This window comes from Lycium ferocissimum, chromosome 5 (genome assembly GCF_029784015.1).
Source record: "Lycium ferocissimum isolate CSIRO_LF1 chromosome 5, AGI_CSIRO_Lferr_CH_V1, whole genome shotgun sequence".
Classification (NCBI taxonomy): domain Eukaryota; kingdom Viridiplantae; phylum Streptophyta; class Magnoliopsida; order Solanales; family Solanaceae; genus Lycium; species Lycium ferocissimum.
The window spans coordinates 27,022,823-27,044,549 of record NC_081346.1 but is presented as its reverse complement, the minus strand read 5'-3'; the positions used below and the strand labels follow the sequence as shown (position 1 = coordinate 27,044,549).

General features: G+C 38.7%; 2 protein-coding genes across 2 annotated transcripts; one reads left to right on the top strand and one right to left on the bottom strand.

Annotated features, from left to right (window-relative positions):
• Positions 1-1,377: 1,377 nt before the first annotated feature.
• On the bottom strand, positions 1,378-7,719 carry LOC132057686 (uncharacterized). Its single transcript, XM_059450301.1, has 3 exons — positions 7,639-7,719; positions 7,324-7,533; positions 1,378-1,572 (listed from the first exon to the last, which is right to left on the bottom strand). The coding sequence occupies exons 1-3, from the start codon at positions 7,717-7,719 to the stop codon at positions 1,378-1,380; spliced, it is 486 nt and encodes a 161-aa protein (XP_059306284.1).
• Positions 7,720-14,783: 7,064 nt separating this feature from the next.
• On the top strand, positions 14,784-15,338 carry LOC132057685 (uncharacterized). Its single transcript, XM_059450300.1, has one exon. The coding sequence runs from the start codon at positions 14,784-14,786 to the stop codon at positions 15,336-15,338; it is 555 nt and encodes a 184-aa protein (XP_059306283.1).
• Positions 15,339-21,727: the final 6,389 nt, after the last annotated feature.

Sequence of the window (21,727 nt, the reverse complement as noted above, 5' to 3'; positions counted from 1 at the left end):
CTCACCTTAATGATCATGTAAGAAATTTGGTATACCAAACTCAACTATGTAACTTTTGCACATAAATAATTAATGGAACAAGGTATAACCAAAAAAAAAAGTTCTTTAATTATCAAACCCAAGTATGTAAAATTAATAAGATCTCTTGGAAAAGGTAACGTTATTGGTCTTCACCTTCTCTCATTCAGTAACTTGTGATTATTTTCTCATTTTGTGTTAGATTTAAAATTATATGTATAAAAAGTTTAATTGGTAAATTCTCCAGCAGTAGGTTTTCAAACACAATCAACAAGATTTTGGTTGGATATAGTTCCCAAAGAAATGAGGGTACTCAAAAGAGATTTTAGTGGACGGTGACCTAACATATAAAAAGATGCATATATACTTATTAGTAATCAACACTAGATGTACCATATGCTCAAGGATTTAAAGCAACCAAAAGTTGTACTCCACACCCACTCCCAAAGAAAGACTCTCCTCAATATATGCAGTACAATTGTAGCATCATACGGTAATAAATAAAGTGAGACCTTTGAGTTGCATAAAATGATGAAAAAGACACATCTGCAGCTAGCACCTTAACCTTCCAAGCCAACCACAATCTATGTTCAGCATTGCTGGGAACTTCAGTTCAATAAAACTCCTTCATGTTGTATTGTTAAAGACTCTATATAGCACCGCTAAGTGAAATCATGTTTCACGATGCGATCATGTGTAAGTTATTTATTTTAGTAAGCTGGGTTGGTTGACTACTGAATTTTCATCTTATTGGTGTTGGTACGATTCACACCTGTAATTCCCTTCCCTTCTTGCACTATAAAAAAATCTGAGTAGTACTTATTTGTCCAGAGTTCTTGACAGGTCTTAAGAGATACTACTATTTTAAAGGTCAACCGAAAAAAAAAAAACAATATTCATGTAGAGAAGGAGCTGAAAGAATAATGTTATGGAAATTTAAGTGCAATTTCTCAGGAAAGATAGAGAACATCACACCTTAAAAATATTGGTCTGGTCTTCAATTTTCCCTATGAAGATGCAAATCACAGGTGATAACATGATGAAGGATGATAGTTACAACAAATAAATCTTTTTTTTTTTTCATGGTAGCAAATGATAGACGAAGTTCACTGACTAGACCAACATAAAAAAACAGTATCATCGTACTCCCAAAGTACATGAAGCCCACACCTCTCTTTATCATCAAACATCGAAATTCAGATTAACAATAGCAAACAAAAGCATAAGAAAACGTACACATTATTGAACACAGTGAACTTTCTTTTTGAAAGAAAATAGCATTTGCGGAATTAATTAAATTGATTGGTTGTAAATTAAGATATGATAATAAGGATTTAAGGGAAAAAAAAAGGTTACACATTAGCCGGAGCTGGAGAATTCGTAGAGGTCTTCCTTTCGGTGAAAAATAATCAAAGCAGCTTCAGCATCACAAAGAACTGATAGCTCATATGCTTTCTTCATAAGCCCATTTCTCCTCTTTGAGAAGGTCACTTGCCTGCTTGTTGAATTCTCTATTCTTTTCATTTCCACCTTTCCTCTCACCATTTTTATTTCCTGCACAAAAATTATAAGGTCAAGAGCAAATCCTAGCTCTTAATTACTCTAAAACTAAAATGAAGGAAAGTAATCATCCAAGAATCAAGAACCAAAATTTTACCAATAAATTAAGGCAGCTGGCTACTAATTAAGCTCAAGAACCGTGCCAGAAGAAGTTGATATATCCAGAAGTTTTCAAACTTTTTTGCAAAGATTATTGGAAAGAAGAAATCAGAATAAATATGATAAGAACCTAAAAAGATACTTAACAACTTCAAAACCTATCAGATTTCTATTTCAGAAACATAAGCTTTCAGCTGAATTTCAGCAAAAAAAGTAATTAAAAAAATGACTGGAAAACCCAGCTGTGACAATAATTAGCAGAAAAAAAGAAGTGATGGCTTTAAAATCCTAGAGGAAAAAAAAAAAACATTCAGCTAGAAGAGAATGAAGGCATTGAGGAATTTGCCAACCGATTTTCGTCAGAAAAAGGAAGAGGATGGAGAAGAAAATATTAAGCAATTGGATACCCAAAAATATATAAACAGAAGAAGAAGCAAGATGTGAAGGATGTTCATTTATGGGATTGATGTATTATGATGATAAATATCCTTCATTTGCGGACCACAGAACTACAACATTAATTTCCATATTCAGGGGTATTGTTCTTATTCCATAGGTCTCTTTCCATCAGTCTTAGCCAAAACACAAAGGCACAAACCAGAAAGGAAAAAGAAATTGGAATAGCACAAAAAAGTAAACAAAACAAAGTTAAAAGACCCCGACAAAAACCTCATTTTTATCTTGTTTTGGTAATCTCATCTCAATAATAACAAAGAAAAAGAGACCGCTAATTCAGGGCCTGATATGGGATTACACTTTATTTTTTATTGCATAAATGAGTTGTTAGACGCTTCACAAATAAGTTTATACATTATCTTGTACTACTACTTATATTTTTTTTGGTTTAAATAAAAGATTCATTAGTGCATCAAAACCTTATATAATTAGGAAGAAGCTAAGTTTGGTAAGTGATATGAATAGGTCCACGTGTCAATCTGTATTAACTTAAAACTTTTGGCAGAAATTTGGCCAATGGTAGCAAAGCTTATCACGTGGCTCACTTCGTTTGACGAGTCTGCTTCAACCGTTTTTTGTGTTGATTAAGACTGCTGCTATACTAAATATGGTGTACTTCTTCCGCAGACCTAGCAATATTTTTTGAGTTTTACTAATACAATAGGCACTGTAAAAGATTTTTAACTCAGTCACATTTATCCGAGCAAATAATTCTTTTGTTATTAATATGACATATTACATTCACTTTGTATGGAGATAATATCTTTTAGCCGACCTGATATTAATATATATGTTTTTTTTATATTATCAGATACATGCATATGAAAAAATCGAAAGATTAACACATAATAAATAATACATAAAAATAAAAATAAAAAAAATCTTGCCTATTTGCACAGCTTCAGTGAAGGGGTGTCGGTTGACACCAGTTGGATAAATGTGGCTCCGCCAAACTTAATAAAATGCAGGTTAATTGGTGGATCATCTGGTTTACTCCGACTCACACTCGTTTAAGTGAAGCTTTAGGATTGTGTTTATGATAATTGGAAGTTATTAACACTTAATTGGATTTATTAACACTTTGTTGTTTTCAGAAGACTTAATCAGCGGTCGTTTGGTTTGAGTATAGACAGAATTAAACCAAAGTAATCTCAGCATGAAGTTCCGCATAAGATAATACGATGTATGTTAGGGGCATTGAAAAATACTCGCATTAAATTATGGCAAATTGTGTATTCCTTCCATTATAAAATAAGTGTCGGCTTAGTAAAAGAGTCATCTTAGAAATTTGGGACAAAAAATGACAAGTGTTTCAAGTATGCCCTTAACATTAAAGAAGTAGTCCTCTTTAATTAAGTATTGCTCAATTCTAAAAAAAATATCTACTCCCTCCATCCCGAAAAATTGAAACTTTTAACTTTTTTCACAAATCAACTTAATTTTGATTGTGTGTTTAAACATAGAATCTTTAATTTTTTTTTTTTTTGAAATAAAATTTACATAGTTAGAAACTACTTAGAAAGTACTATAAGCCACCATTTAATAATTTAAAAATATTTAAAATATATGAAAAAGCTACGGTCAAAGAACAACTCGTTTGACTCTCGAAAAGCGAAAAGCGAAAAGCGTCCAACTTTTTGGATGGAGTAATAAATTAGGGTAGTTTAGTAAACTCGACATTGTATTTATTGATTTCTTAATGAGAGTGATTTTTGCTAAGATGACACTTATTTTGGGATGGATGGCTATTATTTTATATGAGATAGAGTGTGAAATAAGAATATGTTTATTAGTAATGCAGGAATTAAAAAACAAAAAAAAAAAAATCATTTTAGAGTAATTAATTTATGTATAATATTTCTTAACTATTAATCACCACGTAACACAATCTATTCATTATTAATAACCGCATAAACTATTTTAACATTACTAATTTTATATAAATAATCCTGCATAACTTCTTAGCCTATTAACCAGATAGTACGTAGCAGTGATAATTTTCTCAGATGGTTGGTATATGGGACCAGAGATGAGGCTGCTGTCTCAGGAAGTTTGAGTATATCGCTTTGACATTAAGGCCTAGTTGTTTGTATTTAACAGAGGTCGAAATCTCAAAGGTTCGACCTTAGGCCATTAAGTGTATTTATTTATATGGAAAAGGGACTTAAATATGTTATCGAGCCATCGGAAATGGCCGTTTAAGCCACTCGTCAATAGTTTGGCTCATTTACGTGTGTTGGTTGCAAAACGGATCATCCATGCCATTTTTCACTATCGCCGGTTTTACAATACCGGATATGACACTTGGCACCAATTAGAGGTTCACGTCGTTTAATTAAACCAACACAAATTGTGCGATGTGTTGGTTTAATTAAACGACATAACCTCTCTGATTGGAGGCCAAGTGTTACATCCGGTATTGTAAAATAAAACAGCGATAGTGAAAAATGGCATGGATGAGCCATTTTGGTAACGGGGGATATGGCATAAATGAGCCAAACTATTGACGAGCATGAGCATTTCCGTATAGTTCGATGACATATTTGAGCCTTTTTCCGTTGTTTATATTAAGATCTAATCATTTATTTGATCGAATAGATTGAACAAAGTCTTTATATCATTAACGGGTATTTTTATATGGATATTTTTTACCGCTTCTCAATCGGCTATAACCACCACCTCCAACTCCATCTCCACCACCACCACTCACCACCCCACCCCTCTCCACCCCTCACCCCACCACCACTAACCACTGTCAACTACTACCACCTCCGCCACCCCACGCCCCCTCTCTCCACTCTTGCCCCATCAACACTAACCACCTCTCGCCATCACAACTACCACCTCCCACCGTCAACCACTAGCACCCCACCCTCCCCCAACCTCCCTCTAACCCCCACCTCCCCACCCTCACCACTAACCACCTCTACCATTATAACCATCGGCTACCCTCACCCTCCCAACCCCGCACCCCCTACCTCTACCCCGCCACCACTAACCACGCTCGACTCCACAACCATCATCGCCATCCTTGTCAACCACCACCACCGTCACAACTATCACCAACACCACCACTTCAAAACATCTCCACGATCACTAGCAAACATAAATGTTTTATTTTTTATCAAATAATAATTTTATTTTATTAGATTTGTATTTATTTTCTAATATTGAGTTACTTTTTATTTGAATCGTATATTGATTATGTTTAAATAAATACATTATGCACATTCAGATGTTGCAAAACAAACAGTCTTAGTCATTCAGTGTTCAGATCTAAAGACAACATCTTAATCGTTCATATGTGCATTCAGATTCAGAGGATTCAGACATCTTAATCTTAATGAAAACAAATGAGGCCTAAGTTAGTTGGTTAGGTTCGTACTACTTCCCCACTCCCTCACTAGGACTAAACTCTCGTACGTAAGTAATTTTCAATTTATGAGTTCTCAATTATTAAAAATGCAGTTTTTATTTTTATTTTGAATATATCATTTATACAGATTAAGTACATATTTAGCACAAATATAGAGTTTTGACCAAAGTTATGAGTTCTGTAAGGGTTCTGTCAAGACCCGTAACTTTCTCTTTAGCTCCGCCAACTTATTAAATGGTGAAGGAAATTACTAAAAGAAATTGTAGAAACTATAAAAGAAAAAACTAACCAAAAGAAAAGTAAAGTTAGCACTTCACAATTTTGATAAGATTCCTTTTGCAGTAGCGGAGATCCAATTGTTATAGTTACTAAGAGGTACTTGCTTCTTGAAGTCATGGAATTAACAACTTTGGTAACTTAATTCAAATTTAAATTTTAAATACAAGTTCAGTCGGTGAAGAATAAAAGTATTATCTAATGCCACGTGTTAAATGTGTAGAGACAGTTGCAATTGTATTTATCGTTGAATTTTAACATTGTACCTCCATGAACATTTTTCTTCTGTTTCTGACTTTCTGTATGCGAGAAAAATGACAAAAAAAAAAATGGTCCCTGAGGATATATTTAGAATAGTCACGTAACTATATTTCTAGCATTTTTTGGTTCTTTAGTTTTGTCAAAAGTGAACATTTGATCTCTGTTAAATATTTAGCAAGCTCCAACTATTAGAGTTAACAGAAATCATAAAAAAGAAAAATCTAACAAGAATTCACATTGGAAATACAGTTTTTGCCGTTTCTGCTAGTTCTAATATATTTCCGGTATTGGTGAAGTTTCGTTAGGTGCAATGTCTATTATATTTGGTATATCTTCATGTATGGTTTGAGGATCTTTCGGAAACTTGACAATGTCTATTATATTTGGTGTATTTTCATGTACAATTTGATGGTACATCGAAGCAGCCTCTCTACCCTCCCAAATCCACTTGTGAGGTAAGGTTTGCGTTCTGAAAACTTGTTCACATGTTGTCCTGTACCTCCCATGTGTGTATACCCCTTCTCCTGTCACATCCACCTTTTGACCCAGCATTTGCATTTTCTGCTTCATCATTCTACTCATCTTCCTTTCTTACTTCTGCCTGGAGTAACTTTGAATTCTGAACTGCAGCATCTGACATTGAGATGTGTCCTTTCCTTTAAATACCAAGGGCACACATCCTGTCGTGAAGGCCTTGAGGAGAGACCATTTTGACTAACCCATGAGATTTTTGTTGTCCCTATTTGTCAACATAATTGACAGCTTCCTTTCTTCTCTCTCTCTCCTCAGCCTGCACACGATGTCAGTGATTGGATTTGGGAACCCAAACTAGCTTAGGTCCCTTGTAGTTATAGAAGGGGTAAATCAGACTCCTTTTAGGCCATACTGGCAGCACATTCCTTCTCTTCTTCAAATGTCTTTTCTTTTGAGGACATGCTCTTTTCACTCTGGTTCCCTTCTTGACAACACTCCTATTCTTTTGAACAACGTTAGCCTTTATCTTGTAGGGCTCTTGATGACGACTTGTTTGCCCGCAAGGAGGAAATGGCTGCTCTTTAGTTGTGGGAACATGTTTGCTATGGAGATCATAGGGCATCTTCTCCTTCTCAAAGCCAAGTCCTCTTACGCCATTTCCATTTTTTTTCATTTTACGAGAGGAGATTATGTCGGAAGACCGAGTCCACTTGAGAGTTTTGTCAAGGTCGAACTTAGCCCTTTCCCGGATCTTTTCTTAGCCGGTTCGTTTTCTCAATTTCGGCGGTAAGACTTGACTTTACTTTCTTTAGTTCAGCTTCAAGCTCTAAGGAAGTCTCACTTGCTGCTCCTTTTCTTTTGGAGGAGGTTTCCATTTCTTTTCTCACTTGACATTCCAACAAGGTATTTTGTTGGTTTGTCTCAAACACCTGTTTCTCCATTTCTTTTGTTATCACGCACAGGTCCTCCTTATCCAGTTTTATTTCATCAAGGGCAAGATTCAGCTTCTTTCTCTCAGCAACCAGAGCATGATAAGCATCAATTAACACACTTGATAGTGATATGAGTTTTTCTTAAAAGCAATCTCTCGGGTTTTTCTTTACATCGAAGAAATTTACCTCTTTGTTCTCATCATCAACATCACTTGTGTGTCGATTCAGCCCTGAATGCAAGGTCTGACTTACGCTCAGTTGCTCCATCGTCAAATGCCATCATGGACAAGCCCATTTGTCATTTTCATCCTCAGACTCGCTTAAGGAGTCTCCCCAGGCTGCAAGTGCTTGCTTCACAATCTCATCGGTGGCCTCTTTCCTTCTGAAACTCCTGCCGGGTACCTGGTTCCTCTTGGCAGTTTTGTCATAACTGTCCTGCCTGATTTGAGGACAATCCTTCATGAAATGAGCAGGTTTCCCACACTTGTGACAGGAGTAGTCGTTTCTGCTGGGGTTTCCTGTTTTGGGGAACATGTCATTTTTGTTTATCATCTTGTAAAACCTCTGTGTGAGATAAGCCATTTTGGAGTCATCATTACTGGACTCTCCTTTTGCATCTTTGAGAACCATGCTCTTCTCCTTCTTCACCTCATTCTTTTCTACCTTCTTCATGGTCATCTTCATCTCATACGTCTTGAGGTTTCCAATAAGCTCATCAACAGTTAACATATCTAGATCTTTGGCTTTAGAGATAGCATTTACCTTGCTATCCCAGGAGTCAGGTAATACACCAAGCATCTTCCTTACCAGCTTGGTAGTTGTGATGACTTCTCCGAGAGAGTGGAGTTCATTGATTACGGAGGTGAATCCGGTGTGCATCTCATGAATAGATTCACTCTCTTTCATTTTGAACATCTCATACTCAGTGGTGAGCATGTCGATCTTGGAGTTTTTTACCTGAGTTGTTCCTTCATGAGCAGTTTGGAGAGCTTCCCAGAAATCTTTTGCTGATGAACAAGCTGAGACTTGATTGTACTCATCCGGTCCTATTCCGCACACAAGAATCTTCTTGACTTTATGGTGCTTCTCCACTTTCTTCATGTTAGCTTCATTGTATTCTTTTCTTGTTTTGACAGTGGTCTCTTTACTGTCTTCACTTGTGTGAACAGGGATATAGGGACTGTCACATCTGGCTGGCCTGGTGAAAGACTGTCCTTTTTCCATAGTTGGTGGGGCTTCCATTTTAAAAAATCTTTCTAGGTGTTAACTTTTTAGAAAAGCATCTGCTCTGATACCAATTGATGCAGGCTACGCGTCCACCGAATAATGTATGAGGGACCTGGTTGTGTACCAGTTCCCTTATGCAATGCAGTATGTAAAGGACACAAGATGTTACCGTGGAAAACTCCTTGCTCAAGGGATTAAAAACCATGATCTACCCCAGTAGGATTTCAACTCCACTACACGAGCAACTTCTTATTACAACCTATTGCAAATTAGGAATTAACTCCCATAATCCCTTACCCTTATAATAGTTGCAACCTAAGAACTAACTCTGATAGTCCCTCCACCCTTACAATACACCGATTGTAAGCACCTCCACTTGACTAACTCTAGCCAAGGAAACTAATATACCTAGACTAAATCTAGCCTAGTGTACCACTTGAAAGCTTATGGAAACACACTTCCAACAAGCACACTTTGAGAATTTAAAACACCTACAAACAACTTCTAAACAAGAAGAGTAGGTTTACAGTTTAAGCACAAACCAACAAAGACTTACAACAACATAAAGAACTTAGACTAAATCTGTGTCTGGATCGGGTTCTTCAGTTTTGCAAGTGATTTGTTCTTGAGAGAACTTGAGAACTTGTGACGGTAAAGATTTGCTCGATTTTGATTAGGTTTTCAAGTATGATCAATATGTTGCCATCACCTTGTATATATAGTGGGAGCATGTGAGTGAAAAGAGACCACTCTTCAATTTTGACCTAAAGCATGGGCTAACTCACTATTGTACTTGTGTGCGTAGTGGCTGCGACTTTATAGCTATCTCTACCGAGAGGCACAGAGAGGAGATTACAAACCATATCTCTATCTGGTTCTGAAACAGTTTAACAATCATCAAAACACGAGTGCACTTGGAGCTATCAATATTCAAGTTGATACACACGGTTCTTACGCTCATACTTATTACATTTTATATTCTTGTTATTGCTTTACTAAGCTCCGAAGTCACGGCTCATCAATAATAAGAGGAGTCTAACCTCGGATAAGCATCTATAATCCAGGCTCTCTCTCTCTCTCTCTCTCTCTTTATCTTATTTGCTTCTATTTACACTATTTGGATACTAGCATCTTACTCTTATTGGTTACTCTAATCTACGTGTCCCTGACCACGTGTACAAATTCAACTTAACCGTTTTACGAGTAAATAGTTTGGCGTCCACTGTGGGGCCGGGACAGTTGTGGTTATCATTGTAACCATCGGTTGTTTTACTAATTTTCTCTTAAGTTCTCTATTTTTCCTAAAGTATCCAATCCAGGTATGTTAGGAGTTAATGTAAACCCAAACGCTGCGGACCAGCATGCCAAAATCTCACTGGGACCGGATGGACTATCTCGTCAAACAGGTCTGCAGCTACCACATGTGACCTCAACACCATAACAAACGATATCCCCATCGACATACCTATAGCAGAAACTATCTAAACCCTCAGGGGACAATACCACGGTGTAATGTCAGAAGTGCAACGGTTAAAACAGCTCGTTGAAACCTTCATGGCAACACCAGCAGGTCAGGCCACCACACTCCCCACCGGTACACCATAACCTATGAACAACTCAAACACCACCTGAGGAAACAGACAAACGGTGGGAGGAGGCGGAGAGGCCACCGAAAGTGGAACAACTCCCTTTGATCCTTTCCAAGCTGAAGTCTAGCGGTTCATAAGGGAAATTACAGGAAAGATGGATAAGATTGCCAAGAAGGCAGAGAAAAACGCGAAGGAATTCCAGAAGTGCCTCAGCCAAATTCTTGGGGCACCTCTGGTCGTTGGGGGGCCGAATTCGAAGAAGTACCGCCAGTGGGCATACACACCGGGCGGTGCAGGAAGCTTGATCCCAAAACGGTTCAAAATGCTCGATAATCCCAAATATGATGGCACCACTGATCCGCAGGATCATATTACGGCTTACTCTATGGAAATAAAGGGCAATGACCTTCAGGAGAAAGAGATCGAGTCTGTGTTGATCAAGAAGTTTGGTGAGACCCTCACCCGGGGGTCCATGACGTGGTAGTCCCAGCTTGCGGAGCATTGAATTACGTCATTTGCCATGCTGGCAGATGTTTTTATCAAAGCTCATGCCGATGCAAGGAAGGTGAAAACCAAGAAGACGAACATCTTTCATATTGCTCAGGGAGAATCGAAGCATCTCTGGAATTTCATTACCCGATTCCAGAAGAAGTGTATGCTGCTACCTGCCATACCGGATGAGTGGGCAGCCCAAGCTTTTACCAAAGGTCTGAATCGTTTGAGTTTGGATATATCCCGGCGGCTCAAGAAAATTCTCTTCGAGTTCCAAGCCACAACCTGGGAGGACGTACACAACCGTTATGAATCTAAGATTCGAGTGGAAGATGACTTGCTGGGGGCTTCATCTTCAGTTTCCCCTGCAAAGGCGAACAAAGGTTACGGTCTAGATCGAAACTCCTCAGAGAATCGTTCCAGCCGTATCCTTTGCCAAAAGCTACCAATAGTGGGTCTGGTTATAGGTCACTTGAGAAGCCCGAAGGAAGTAAAAAAAATAACTCTGGGAAGAACGGATGGGGTTTGTAGCCCAAGAAAAATCAGTGCAGTTCTCCACTAAAGGGATCGGAACATTCCAAGATTTCGAATTACACTTTCACCATTAGCGAATCTCAGATGGTGGATGTTCTGAAGACTCATCCGTCATCTCGTCCTCCGAGGACGTTGTGATCCGACCCAAATTCGAGGGATCAGACGGTCTGGTGTGAATTCTACAGGACTTACGGGCATAAGACCACCGATTGTAGACATCTCCGGGAGGAGGTGGCGAACATGCTTGCCAAAGGACATCTCCGAGAATACTTGAGCTAGAGATGAAGAAACAATTATAGTAGAGCCAACCTTGTCGAGGAGAAGGACGCGCCAACTGATCCCCCACACGTAATCAACATGATTTTCGAAAGAGCTATGTAGTGGGGACTAGCTTCACTGCATCTAGGAAGATGAAGATCTCGGTGACACGAGAAAAGAGAACTCAAGAGTTTTCGGAGGATGAGGCTATTACCTTCTCCGATGAAGATGCAGCGGGCATCACTTTGCCTCATAATTATGCCATTGTCATCACCATACTTATTGGAAATTGCCAGGTCAAGCGAGTCATGGTAGACCCAGGAAGTTCAGCAAATATCCTCTACTTGAAGGTGCTGGAAGAAATGGGAATGTTAAAGAAAATGATACCGGCGGTGCGGACATTGTCGTGCTTCAACATGGCCAGCGAAACCACCAAGGGAGAAATCAACTTGCCCGTAGCAGCAGGGGGGGCCATGAAGTTGACAAAATTTTATGTGATCGGTGTGACATGCAGTACAATACTATTTTCGGAAGACCTTGGGTCTATGACATGAAGGCTGTCCCCTCAACTCTTCATCTGCTGCTTAAATTTCTTACTCCGGACGGGATCAGACAGATTTGAGGTGAGCAGTCAGTAAATGACATGTTCATTGTGGAAGAGCCTGTAGCAATGGAGGGTTAGAACGAGCCAGTCTTGTAGAAAATATAGAGCTCGAGACCCGCGTCATATGAAGACCAGAAGGCATCAATGGAGAGCAAATAACGAAAAGCATGAAGAGTCGAGGATGTTTATGTTATCCCGAGATATTTCAACCACTAGACGAATCAAATGCCACCAAATCCACTGCTAAGGAGTTAGAGCAAATTGCTTTGCATCTAGCACTTCTGGAGATTAACCCCGGAGCTCAGGGAGACTATACTTGCTTATTTAAGTGATAACAATGATTGTTTTGCTTGGTCCTATAAGGATATGACAGATATCCCATCGGATGTAGCAACTCACAAACTTGGAATGGATCTTAGCTTCCCACTGGTTTGCTAAAAGAAGCGACCCACAGCGGAGGTCCGCAACAGGTTCGTTAAGGAAGAGGTTGCTCTCCTTTTAAACATCAGGTCCATTTGGAAAGTCAAGTACCCGGATTGGCTCGCTAATGTAGTGGTAGTTCCAAAAAAGGTAACAAGTTTAGAATGTGTGTAGACTTCAAAGATTTAAATAAAGCATGCTCGAAGGATTCATTCCCGTTGCCGAGTAATCGATGCTACAGCTGGACATGAAGTAATGAGTTTCCTCGATGCTTACTCCGGGTATAACCAGATAAGGATGCACCCGGAGGATCAAGAGAAAACTTCCTTAATAACTAATTTCGGAACATACTGTTATAATGTAATGCCTTTTGAGTTAAAGAATGCTGAAGCCACTTATCAAAGGCTCGTAAATAAGATGTTTAAACAGCAAATAGGCAGCACCATAGAGGTATACATAGATGATATGTTAGTCAAAAGTCTCCATGTAGGGGACCATATTAATCATTTGCAGGAAACATTTGCCATCCCGAGGAAATACAATATGAAGCTGAACCCTGAGAAGTGCATAGTTGGGGATCAAATTTGATAAGTTCTTAGGGTTTCTTGTCTCCAAAGGGGAATTGAGATAAACCCAGAGAAGATAACGACAATCGAAGACATTTCGGACACCTTGGAGGACGTAAAGGCAGTACAATGGCTCACTGGGCGGATAGCTGCTCTTAGCAGATTCATATCAAGGTCCTCGGACAAGTGTCACAAATTCTTCTCTTTGCTCAAGAAGAAAAATGATTTTAAATGGACATCGGAGTGTCAACAGGAGCTCCGTGACCTTAAAGCATATTTATCTTTACCACCACTTATGTCCAAACCAAAGGACGGGGAAGTGTTGCTAGTCTATCTGGTAGTCTCTGAGGTAGCAGTAAGCGCGGTTCTTGTTCGAGAGGACCAAGGTACGTAATTCCCTAATTATTACGTAAGTCGAGTCATGTCGGGGGCTAAAACTCGGTACCCTTTTATCAGAAAGGTTGGACTTTGCCCTAGTAATGGCCTCGTGTAAGGTTCAACCTTATTTTCAGTGTCACTCAATCGTCATGGTTACCACCTTTCCTTTAAGGAATGTGCTCTACAGGCCTGAACTCTCAGGGCGATTGGCGAAGTGAGCGGTTGAGTTAAGCGAGACCGGTATTGAGTATAAGTCTCGTACTGCAATCAAGTCCCAAGTCTTGGCAGACTTTGTGGCGAATTTCGGTCAAAATGCATGGCTCCCCGGAGCTCGGGAAGTCACTCTCTGTACGGAGGGCTGAGTTCGGGGTATGGACACTTTACACGGATGGGGCGTCTAATGTAAAAGGCACGGGGCTCGGTGTTATGATCCGCACCCCTACAGATGATGTCTTGAGGCAAGATATTAATATCGTGCCTCTCACTAACAGTGAAGCGGAGTATGAAGCTTTAATTGCAGGTCTAGAACTAGCCAGGGACTCAAAGCAGGATTCATTGATGTGAAGTGTGATTCCCTCCTGGTGGTATATCAAGTGCACGAAGTGTTCGAAGCCAAAGAAGAGCGGATGCTAAAGTACCTAGAGAAGGTCCTGAGATTGCTGGCTCTGTTTCAAGAATGGACGGTGGTGCACGTTCCCCGCAAGGAGATTATGGAGGCTGATGCACTGGCTAATTTGGGCTTGTCCACGAAGTCAGTAGGCCTTAGATCAGTCAGGGTATGATGAAGTCAATTCAACAAGCCTCACATAGGATTGGCGAAATGAGTTCTTGGACTACCTCAACTATGGGAAGCTACTGGAAGACTGAAAGGCATCGAGGGCTTTACAAATACAAGCGGCCCATTCCAGCATCATTGGTGGTCTGCTTCACCGTAGATGTTTTTCTAGCTCGATGGCAAGGTGCATAGGACCCGAGGAGTCGGATTACGTCATACGGGAAGTGTACGAGGGGATATGTGGTAATCATTCCGGTACAGAGTCGCTCTCAAAGAAGCTACTTCGGGCTGGGTATTATTAGCCTCGAATAGAAGAGGATGCCAAGGCATTCATTCGGAGGTGTGACAAGTGCCAGCGGTATGCTCAAATGTTGCATCAGCCCGGCGAAGAGTTGCACCCGGTTATTTCCCCCTGGCCATTAATGAAATGGGGGATGGACATAGTAAGGTCGTTGCCGATAGGGCTTGGTCAGGTACGATTCATACTAATGGCAACAAATTACTTCTCTAAATGGGTCGGGGCTGCAGCTTATAAGAAGATCAGAGAGAAGGAAGTGATTGATTTCATTTGGAATCACGTAATCTGTCGGGTTAAAATTTCGAAGGAAATCACTTGTGATAATGGCCCACAATTTATTGGAGCCAAAGTCACAAGTTTCCTTGAGGAGTTAAGCATCAAAAGTATCACTTCTTCCCCTTACCATCCCAGTGGATACAATCATGCGGAGTCAACAAACAAGACAGTTATCTTGAATCTGAAGAAGAAACTAGAAGATGCCAAGGGAGCATGGCCTTCAAAGTTACCGGAGGTGCTTTGGGCATATAGAACCACGATGAAATCTAGCATCGATGAAACTCCTTTCTTCCTGGTGTACGGAGCGAAGGCATTGATCCCGATGGAAGTCGAAGCTCCTAACTCCTGGTACGATTGGGCACAAAGACAGGCTAACTCTGAGGCAATGTCGATTCAGCTGGCTCTATTGGAGGAACACAGAGACCTCGCGTACGTTCGGATAATGGCTCAAAAGCAGCAAATGGAGTGATACTATAATCGTCGCACCAACCTCCGCCATTTGAATCTCAAGGACTTGGTGCTACGGAAGGTCGCTCAAAGTGCTCGAGACTCAAATGCTGGAAAGCTAGGTGTGAACTGGGAAGGCCCGTACTAGGTGATTGGTATTGTCGGAAAAGGCTCGTACAAGCTCGAGGGTGCAGACGGAAAGGAAGTCCCCACTAATTGGAATGTAAGTTTCCTCAAAAGATATTATGCTTAGCCAGGGAACTATGGCCGGTGGTGCTGCACTTTTTTTCCCTTCGTCCGATTTTTGTCCCAATTGGGTTTATCTGGCAAGATGTTTAACGAGGCAGTATCGTTTGGTCGTTATTAGATTTTTCCGGAGGCATCATACAATGTCTGGAACCTCATACTTTGCTTCCAAACATTAGGGGGCTACATATATATAAGATGAAGTACACTAATACTGGGGACTGCTCGGTTGAACTGTCTACACTCTACATATATTCGAAATTTATGGAAATTATGGAAATGGAATTTTCTTACTTTGAAATAAATTGTTCATATTCCTCGCCATGCTAAGTAGCTACTTTCCTTGTCATGTTAAGCAAAATTTTTAGCCATGTTAAGAAAATTCCTTGCTATGTTAAGCAAAATTGCTAGCCATGTTGAGCGAATTTCTTTGCCATGACAATCAGAGTTTAGTAAATTGACGCAAGTAAACGTTATGCTAAAAACATTTGTGCCAAAACAAATAAGGAGACGTCCTTTTCTTAGCACCGAGACATAAGGGCCTTATAACGTTTAAGCCTTATAACGTTTAAAACTTCTAACAGAAAAGGTAAAGTCCGAAAGAAATTCTAAGGACTTGTCCCCAAATCAGTTTAAGCACGATTAGGACGAAAACTACTCCAGTAAGGCATTTAAAATTGTTAAAGTCTGGATCCTTTAGAAGAAAGGGCTAGTTGCACCCGAAGTCTCCGGAGCAAAATCAAATAGATCAGCCCGATCTTTGAGGTAGCAACAACATATATATATATATATATATATATATATATATATATATATATATATATATATATATATATAAAGGGGTTGCGAGAATAAAAATATGAAGCAAAATTAAAACTTCAAAACATAGAGAGGCTAGAAGGCAAAGAAAAACCAAAGGCAGTTGTTCAAAACAAGAAGGAAAAAGAAAGGCATAAAGAGGCATGCAGGCCTCGGAGTAAACAAAGCATGAGCACACAGGCCCGTCCAGATTTTGAGGAATCAAGGAGAAGATGGCTCGCCTTTTTCAGGAGTAGCGGCACCCTTATCCTAGTTATCAGAACTACTGTCCTCAGATGTCCTCAGGTTTGCCATAGCAGATTCAGCAGCTGCAAAGTCCACCTCAGCATCTATCAAAGCTTCTTCCAAATCCCCTGGATCAAGGCATCTGTAAGGGATGTAGAACATCAATCATTGCTTTCATTAATCTACGTCGTTAGACGTTTCGTGCGAAATGTTGTGACGTTCCAAATTCCCGTGTAATCGGAGCAGGTTCAAAACTCTTTCACTTCTCGGGAAAACCTATTCGAATCCCGAAAAGTGAGGGGACTATCTATATTGGATAAAATATAAAGGATCCAGCTATACCAATATGGTCGAGATGTAGCGGTTTTATTTTTTCCGATTCGCATTTGCACTTACCTCATTTAAAAAGGAAAGTGTCCCGGGGAAGTACGGTTATCAACCGTACCGGAAAAAAGGAAAAAATATACTTCTACGTAATGGTACTCTAAATGGACTTATTTTTAGAGTCGCCACCTAATTTTAGGAAATTGAAAAAACCGATTCGAAAGGGTTCATTTAAAATAATTATTTTATGATTATTTTAAAGAAACCTAATCTACACGAGATTCTGGTAAAGTTAAGGTAATCTCTAGGGAAGGTGTTAGGCACCCCGGTATTAAAGATTCGCTCAATTGCGCTTTACCTACGGGTTCTAACAATATGTTCATATAGATATAAATTGGTTGAGATAAAAATAGTTTTGTTTTATACTTCCGCAAATAAAATTTAGTCTTTCATGCAAAAATGCCTAAAAATGCCTCTTTTCAAGAATCAAAGGTGGTAAATTTTGCCCAAAGCTGGCGATTTAGTGGTAGGACTAAAACTTAAAGCTGTGCAAGGCTCTTAGCCTAAGTAGGACTCTACGTAAGTCCACCCAAAAAATAGTTTTGAAAAATATTTCGGAGTATAGGAAAATAGTTTTAAGAAAATAATTTAGATACACTATTATAGTCCATATAATATTCTACATACATATAGTCCATTTTTATTGTATCCTTTGCTAAGTTTTAGTCAATTTTTATTTTTTAAACTTAAGTCTAAATGATCATATTAGTCTCACAAGTTTTGTCCAAATCAGTCCACGCATCCAAATCCATAGGGTTTTATAAATGTTCAAATCAGTCTCACATTTTACAAAGTCAGCAGATTTGGTCCTTTAATCAAATCAGTCCCAATTTTCATTTAAAGTCTCAAAATTAGTCTTGATTTTGTAATAAACTCATTTTGGCGACTCTAAAATACGACAATCTCATAAGGATTCCAATTGACAAAATAATTGCACAAATAATAACTTAAAATGCGTAATTAAAAGAGATAGAGAATTTGGGCCGATCAAGCCCAAATAGAAAATGTTTATGCGATCGGGTTCATCTTAATTCTAACGTATGCTCCATTTCGCTCCAAATTGGGGCTGACTCGATCTATTGCATGTTGATGGGCATTATGAAAGCCCATCAACGGGTTTTGGAGGGTAAAAAATGCAAGAGGGCATATTTGACACTAGTATTCATTCGATAATTAAATTTAAATTCTGAAATTAAACTAAGTTAATTATTACAATGCAAAATTATGAATTATAACCATATTAGGACATTGCCCCTTAACAGTTAACAAATAATTATAAATAAACAACAGCTTAATTGGTTAATCAGGCCCAAAGTAGCAAGGTGGTAAGGTAGAGACGTTCAATCAACTAGAGGCCCATTATCAGAGCCGGAAAGAACGCTTCCTCACTTGTCTAAGTGTGGAAATCAATATACTTGATATACGGTCTAATATACATCTCCCCATCCTTATTTCTTTAAATTTTCTATGTATAAATATCAAGATATACGTGAATATACCCCCTATAGGCATGTTTTCTAAGATTTTCCTAAGTGTACGGCCTTGTTATACCAAATATACCACTGATATTGTTACACCTCGCATTTTGTACATTTGAATATTCCGAGTTAATGGCGGGAAGAAAAGGACAAGGTTACAATTTCGTTAGAATGTATAAGTTGCGTATTCATCGTTTTATTAGAATGGAGCATTAAGGGTAAACTTGGAATTTGGAAATTTTAGTTCATGACATATTGGAGTGGGCCCCACCTATGGTGGGCCAATTGTTTCATGCCATGAAGTAGTGCATGTGTACACTAGGTATTGGCAAGGGACTTATATGTATAGATGTGGATATTAGAGGGCCATGCAAGATTTAGTCATCTTTGGTGACTTAAAGAAAAATCTAGAAAAGTTGAGAAAAATTTGGGAGATAAAAATTGGCACATGGCCGGCCACCTCTCCCTCTCTCTATATATATATATATATGTGGGCATGTGATGAAAAAATAAGACAAGTATTCATCTTTTCCACTTTGGAAATTTCAAGAAAGATGAAGAAAGAACAAGAAGGAGAAAAACGGCCAAGTATGGAGGCATTTTGATTCTTGGAAAATTGATCATGGGAAATTATTTTCTCCTTGTTTTCCTACTAAATGGAAGGTCCTTATTAACATGGGATGAGTGTTGGAGCAAGCAAGTTCCTTATTCTTGCAAAATATCAAGAAGCTAGCCGGGTGGAGAACAAGTGAGGAAGGTATGATTCAATCTTGTTTTATATGTTATGGATGGTTGTGCATGTTATAGTAGGTAAAAATAAATGAAATTCATGGAAATATAGAAGGTGAAGGGCGGCCGTGTATGTGCTTGTGTGTGGCCGTGTAGTGTGTGTTGTGTGTAGGGATGGAGAGTTGTTTGGAATTTAGCATGTTTATGTGTTGTTGTAATGTGTAGAAAATGAATGAAACTTATGATGTTATATATGTTGATGTTGTGGCCGTATGGACTGATTTGGTATGACAAGGAATGGACAAATTTTATTTAGTGTTCTTGGCTATTGTTGTTGAGAATTATATGGTGTGAATGAAAGTTAAATGACATGTTGAAATCGTAATATTGTGTGGGCTGTTTCAGGAGGTGAGCCAATGTGATTTTTAATACGGCTTCTTGTTTTGATGAAAATAATGTTGAAAACGTGTGAATTGTTGAGGTAGTTTATAAGTTTGGAAGTAAAGGAATGTGTTGTTGATGTCGATGTTAGCTTGATAATTGTTGGAAGCATGTGATGATTGAATTGAATAGTGAATTGAATAAATTGTTTGAATTGTATTATTGATAGTTTGGCCGGGTTGAATTCTAGGATTGTTGTTGGTAAAAATTGGCCGAGTTAGAATCTCGGGGATGGGCGCATTCTGAGGGGAAATCTTTGCGAAATTTCTATAGACAAATGTTGATTCAAGATGTGGATTCTTAGGGACTCTAATTAATGTTTGGTAAATGTGACCAAATTGTAGATTTTGGAAGATTTGAACTTGAATTTTTGGAATAAGCATGAAAGCGGAAAAGGTATGCTACAGGCTTTACTCTTCCTTCTTTTGGCATGTCTTAGACATAATAGGCTTGGATACGAACTCGGGACTACTCAATCTCTTAGAAACCTAAGTTTGAATTTGATCACTATTCATTCAATAGAATTGAATTAGACCTTCTATGTTTATTGAAAAGGTAGCTTGAATATATGCAACTTTCAATGAAGTCGGAATGTCCCAAAACCTTGCTAGGTAACTTTACTAATGAATATATTCTAAGGCAAGTGTCCGATGAATGTGAATTTCATCCGTTAGATGTCCATGGTTCTAAAGACCAAATTTTAAAAGGTTGAAAGCCTTTTCAAAATATGGCTTTTTCTCCAACAAACCAAATATGAAGAAATGCCTATGACGAAAACGACGATACGTTTTACAATGACAAAGATGATTACGTGAGATGTGAAAAAGTCTATGACGAATACATTTTCAAAATGTATATGAAAGTAATGGTTTTAAAACATGACATGGGGGAAAAAAAAGGGGAATGCAAATGTTTTCCAAAACATGTCATTTTCTCACCAAGTTTGATGATTTCGAAAGCTTTTATCATCACAAAACGCATGATTCTATGACGCGGATGATTTATGGGTTGGGGGGATGGGATACATGCATCGGGGAAATGCTAAGGGAAACATGTTTCGTGCCACCTGAATCAATTTGTTTATCATCCGGACGCGCGGGATGCGGTGTGAGATCTATCGGCGGCGGGTATTCGATACGCTATGATATGATATGATATGACATGATATGCTATGATAATGACACGATATGATTGATACGCTATGACATGATATGATATGATATGATATGATATGATACGCTATGATATGATATGCTATGAATACGATATGATATGATGATACGCTATGATACGGTATGATATGATATGATATGATATGATATGATATGATACGATACGCTATGATATGATATGATATGATATGATACGCTATGATATGATACGATAAGATATGACAATATGATGTGATACGATATAAGTTCTACTTTCTATTCCTATGAAAAGAGACTTTTTAAACAAAAAAAAAAAAAAAGGCATTCACGTAAAGGTTACTCCATCATTATCATTCTATGACCCCATGATGTTTATATTCATGCTTTATCTTTAAATCTTTACGTACCTTACATACTCGGTATATTCGTCTTGACCCATTCTTAAGCAACGTTCGTACCGCGCGGTACCCGAGTGGTGAACATTAGCGAGAAGATGTTCCGACGGGATTGGCGAGCTCCATTTTCTCCCGGTCTTTGCCGAGTCGGTGTATACATGGGTTATGGTATACGATTATGTTAGAACTTTGAAAGACAGAGTCGTGTGTAAGATGTCCGATTGAGGAGGCTACATAAACGTCGTATTGTATACATGATATCTACAAATTTGTACGGTCGCAAGTTATGTTGATTGAAAGAGATACCGTATGTTGTCTTTCAAAAAAAAAAAAATTTCATTACGCATTTATGGCCGGTTAGGGCCACGTATGACTACGAGTACTATGACGTCGGAGGTTCGCTCGTCCTAAGTAGGGTCGGTGCCCATCACACCCTAAATAAGATCGGGTGTGACACCAACTTCGTAGTGCACTTTGGATTTGTATAACCAAAAAAATGAAGGTCAAAACCGCTTATCCCAATGTTTGTCCTATTTTCCCCTT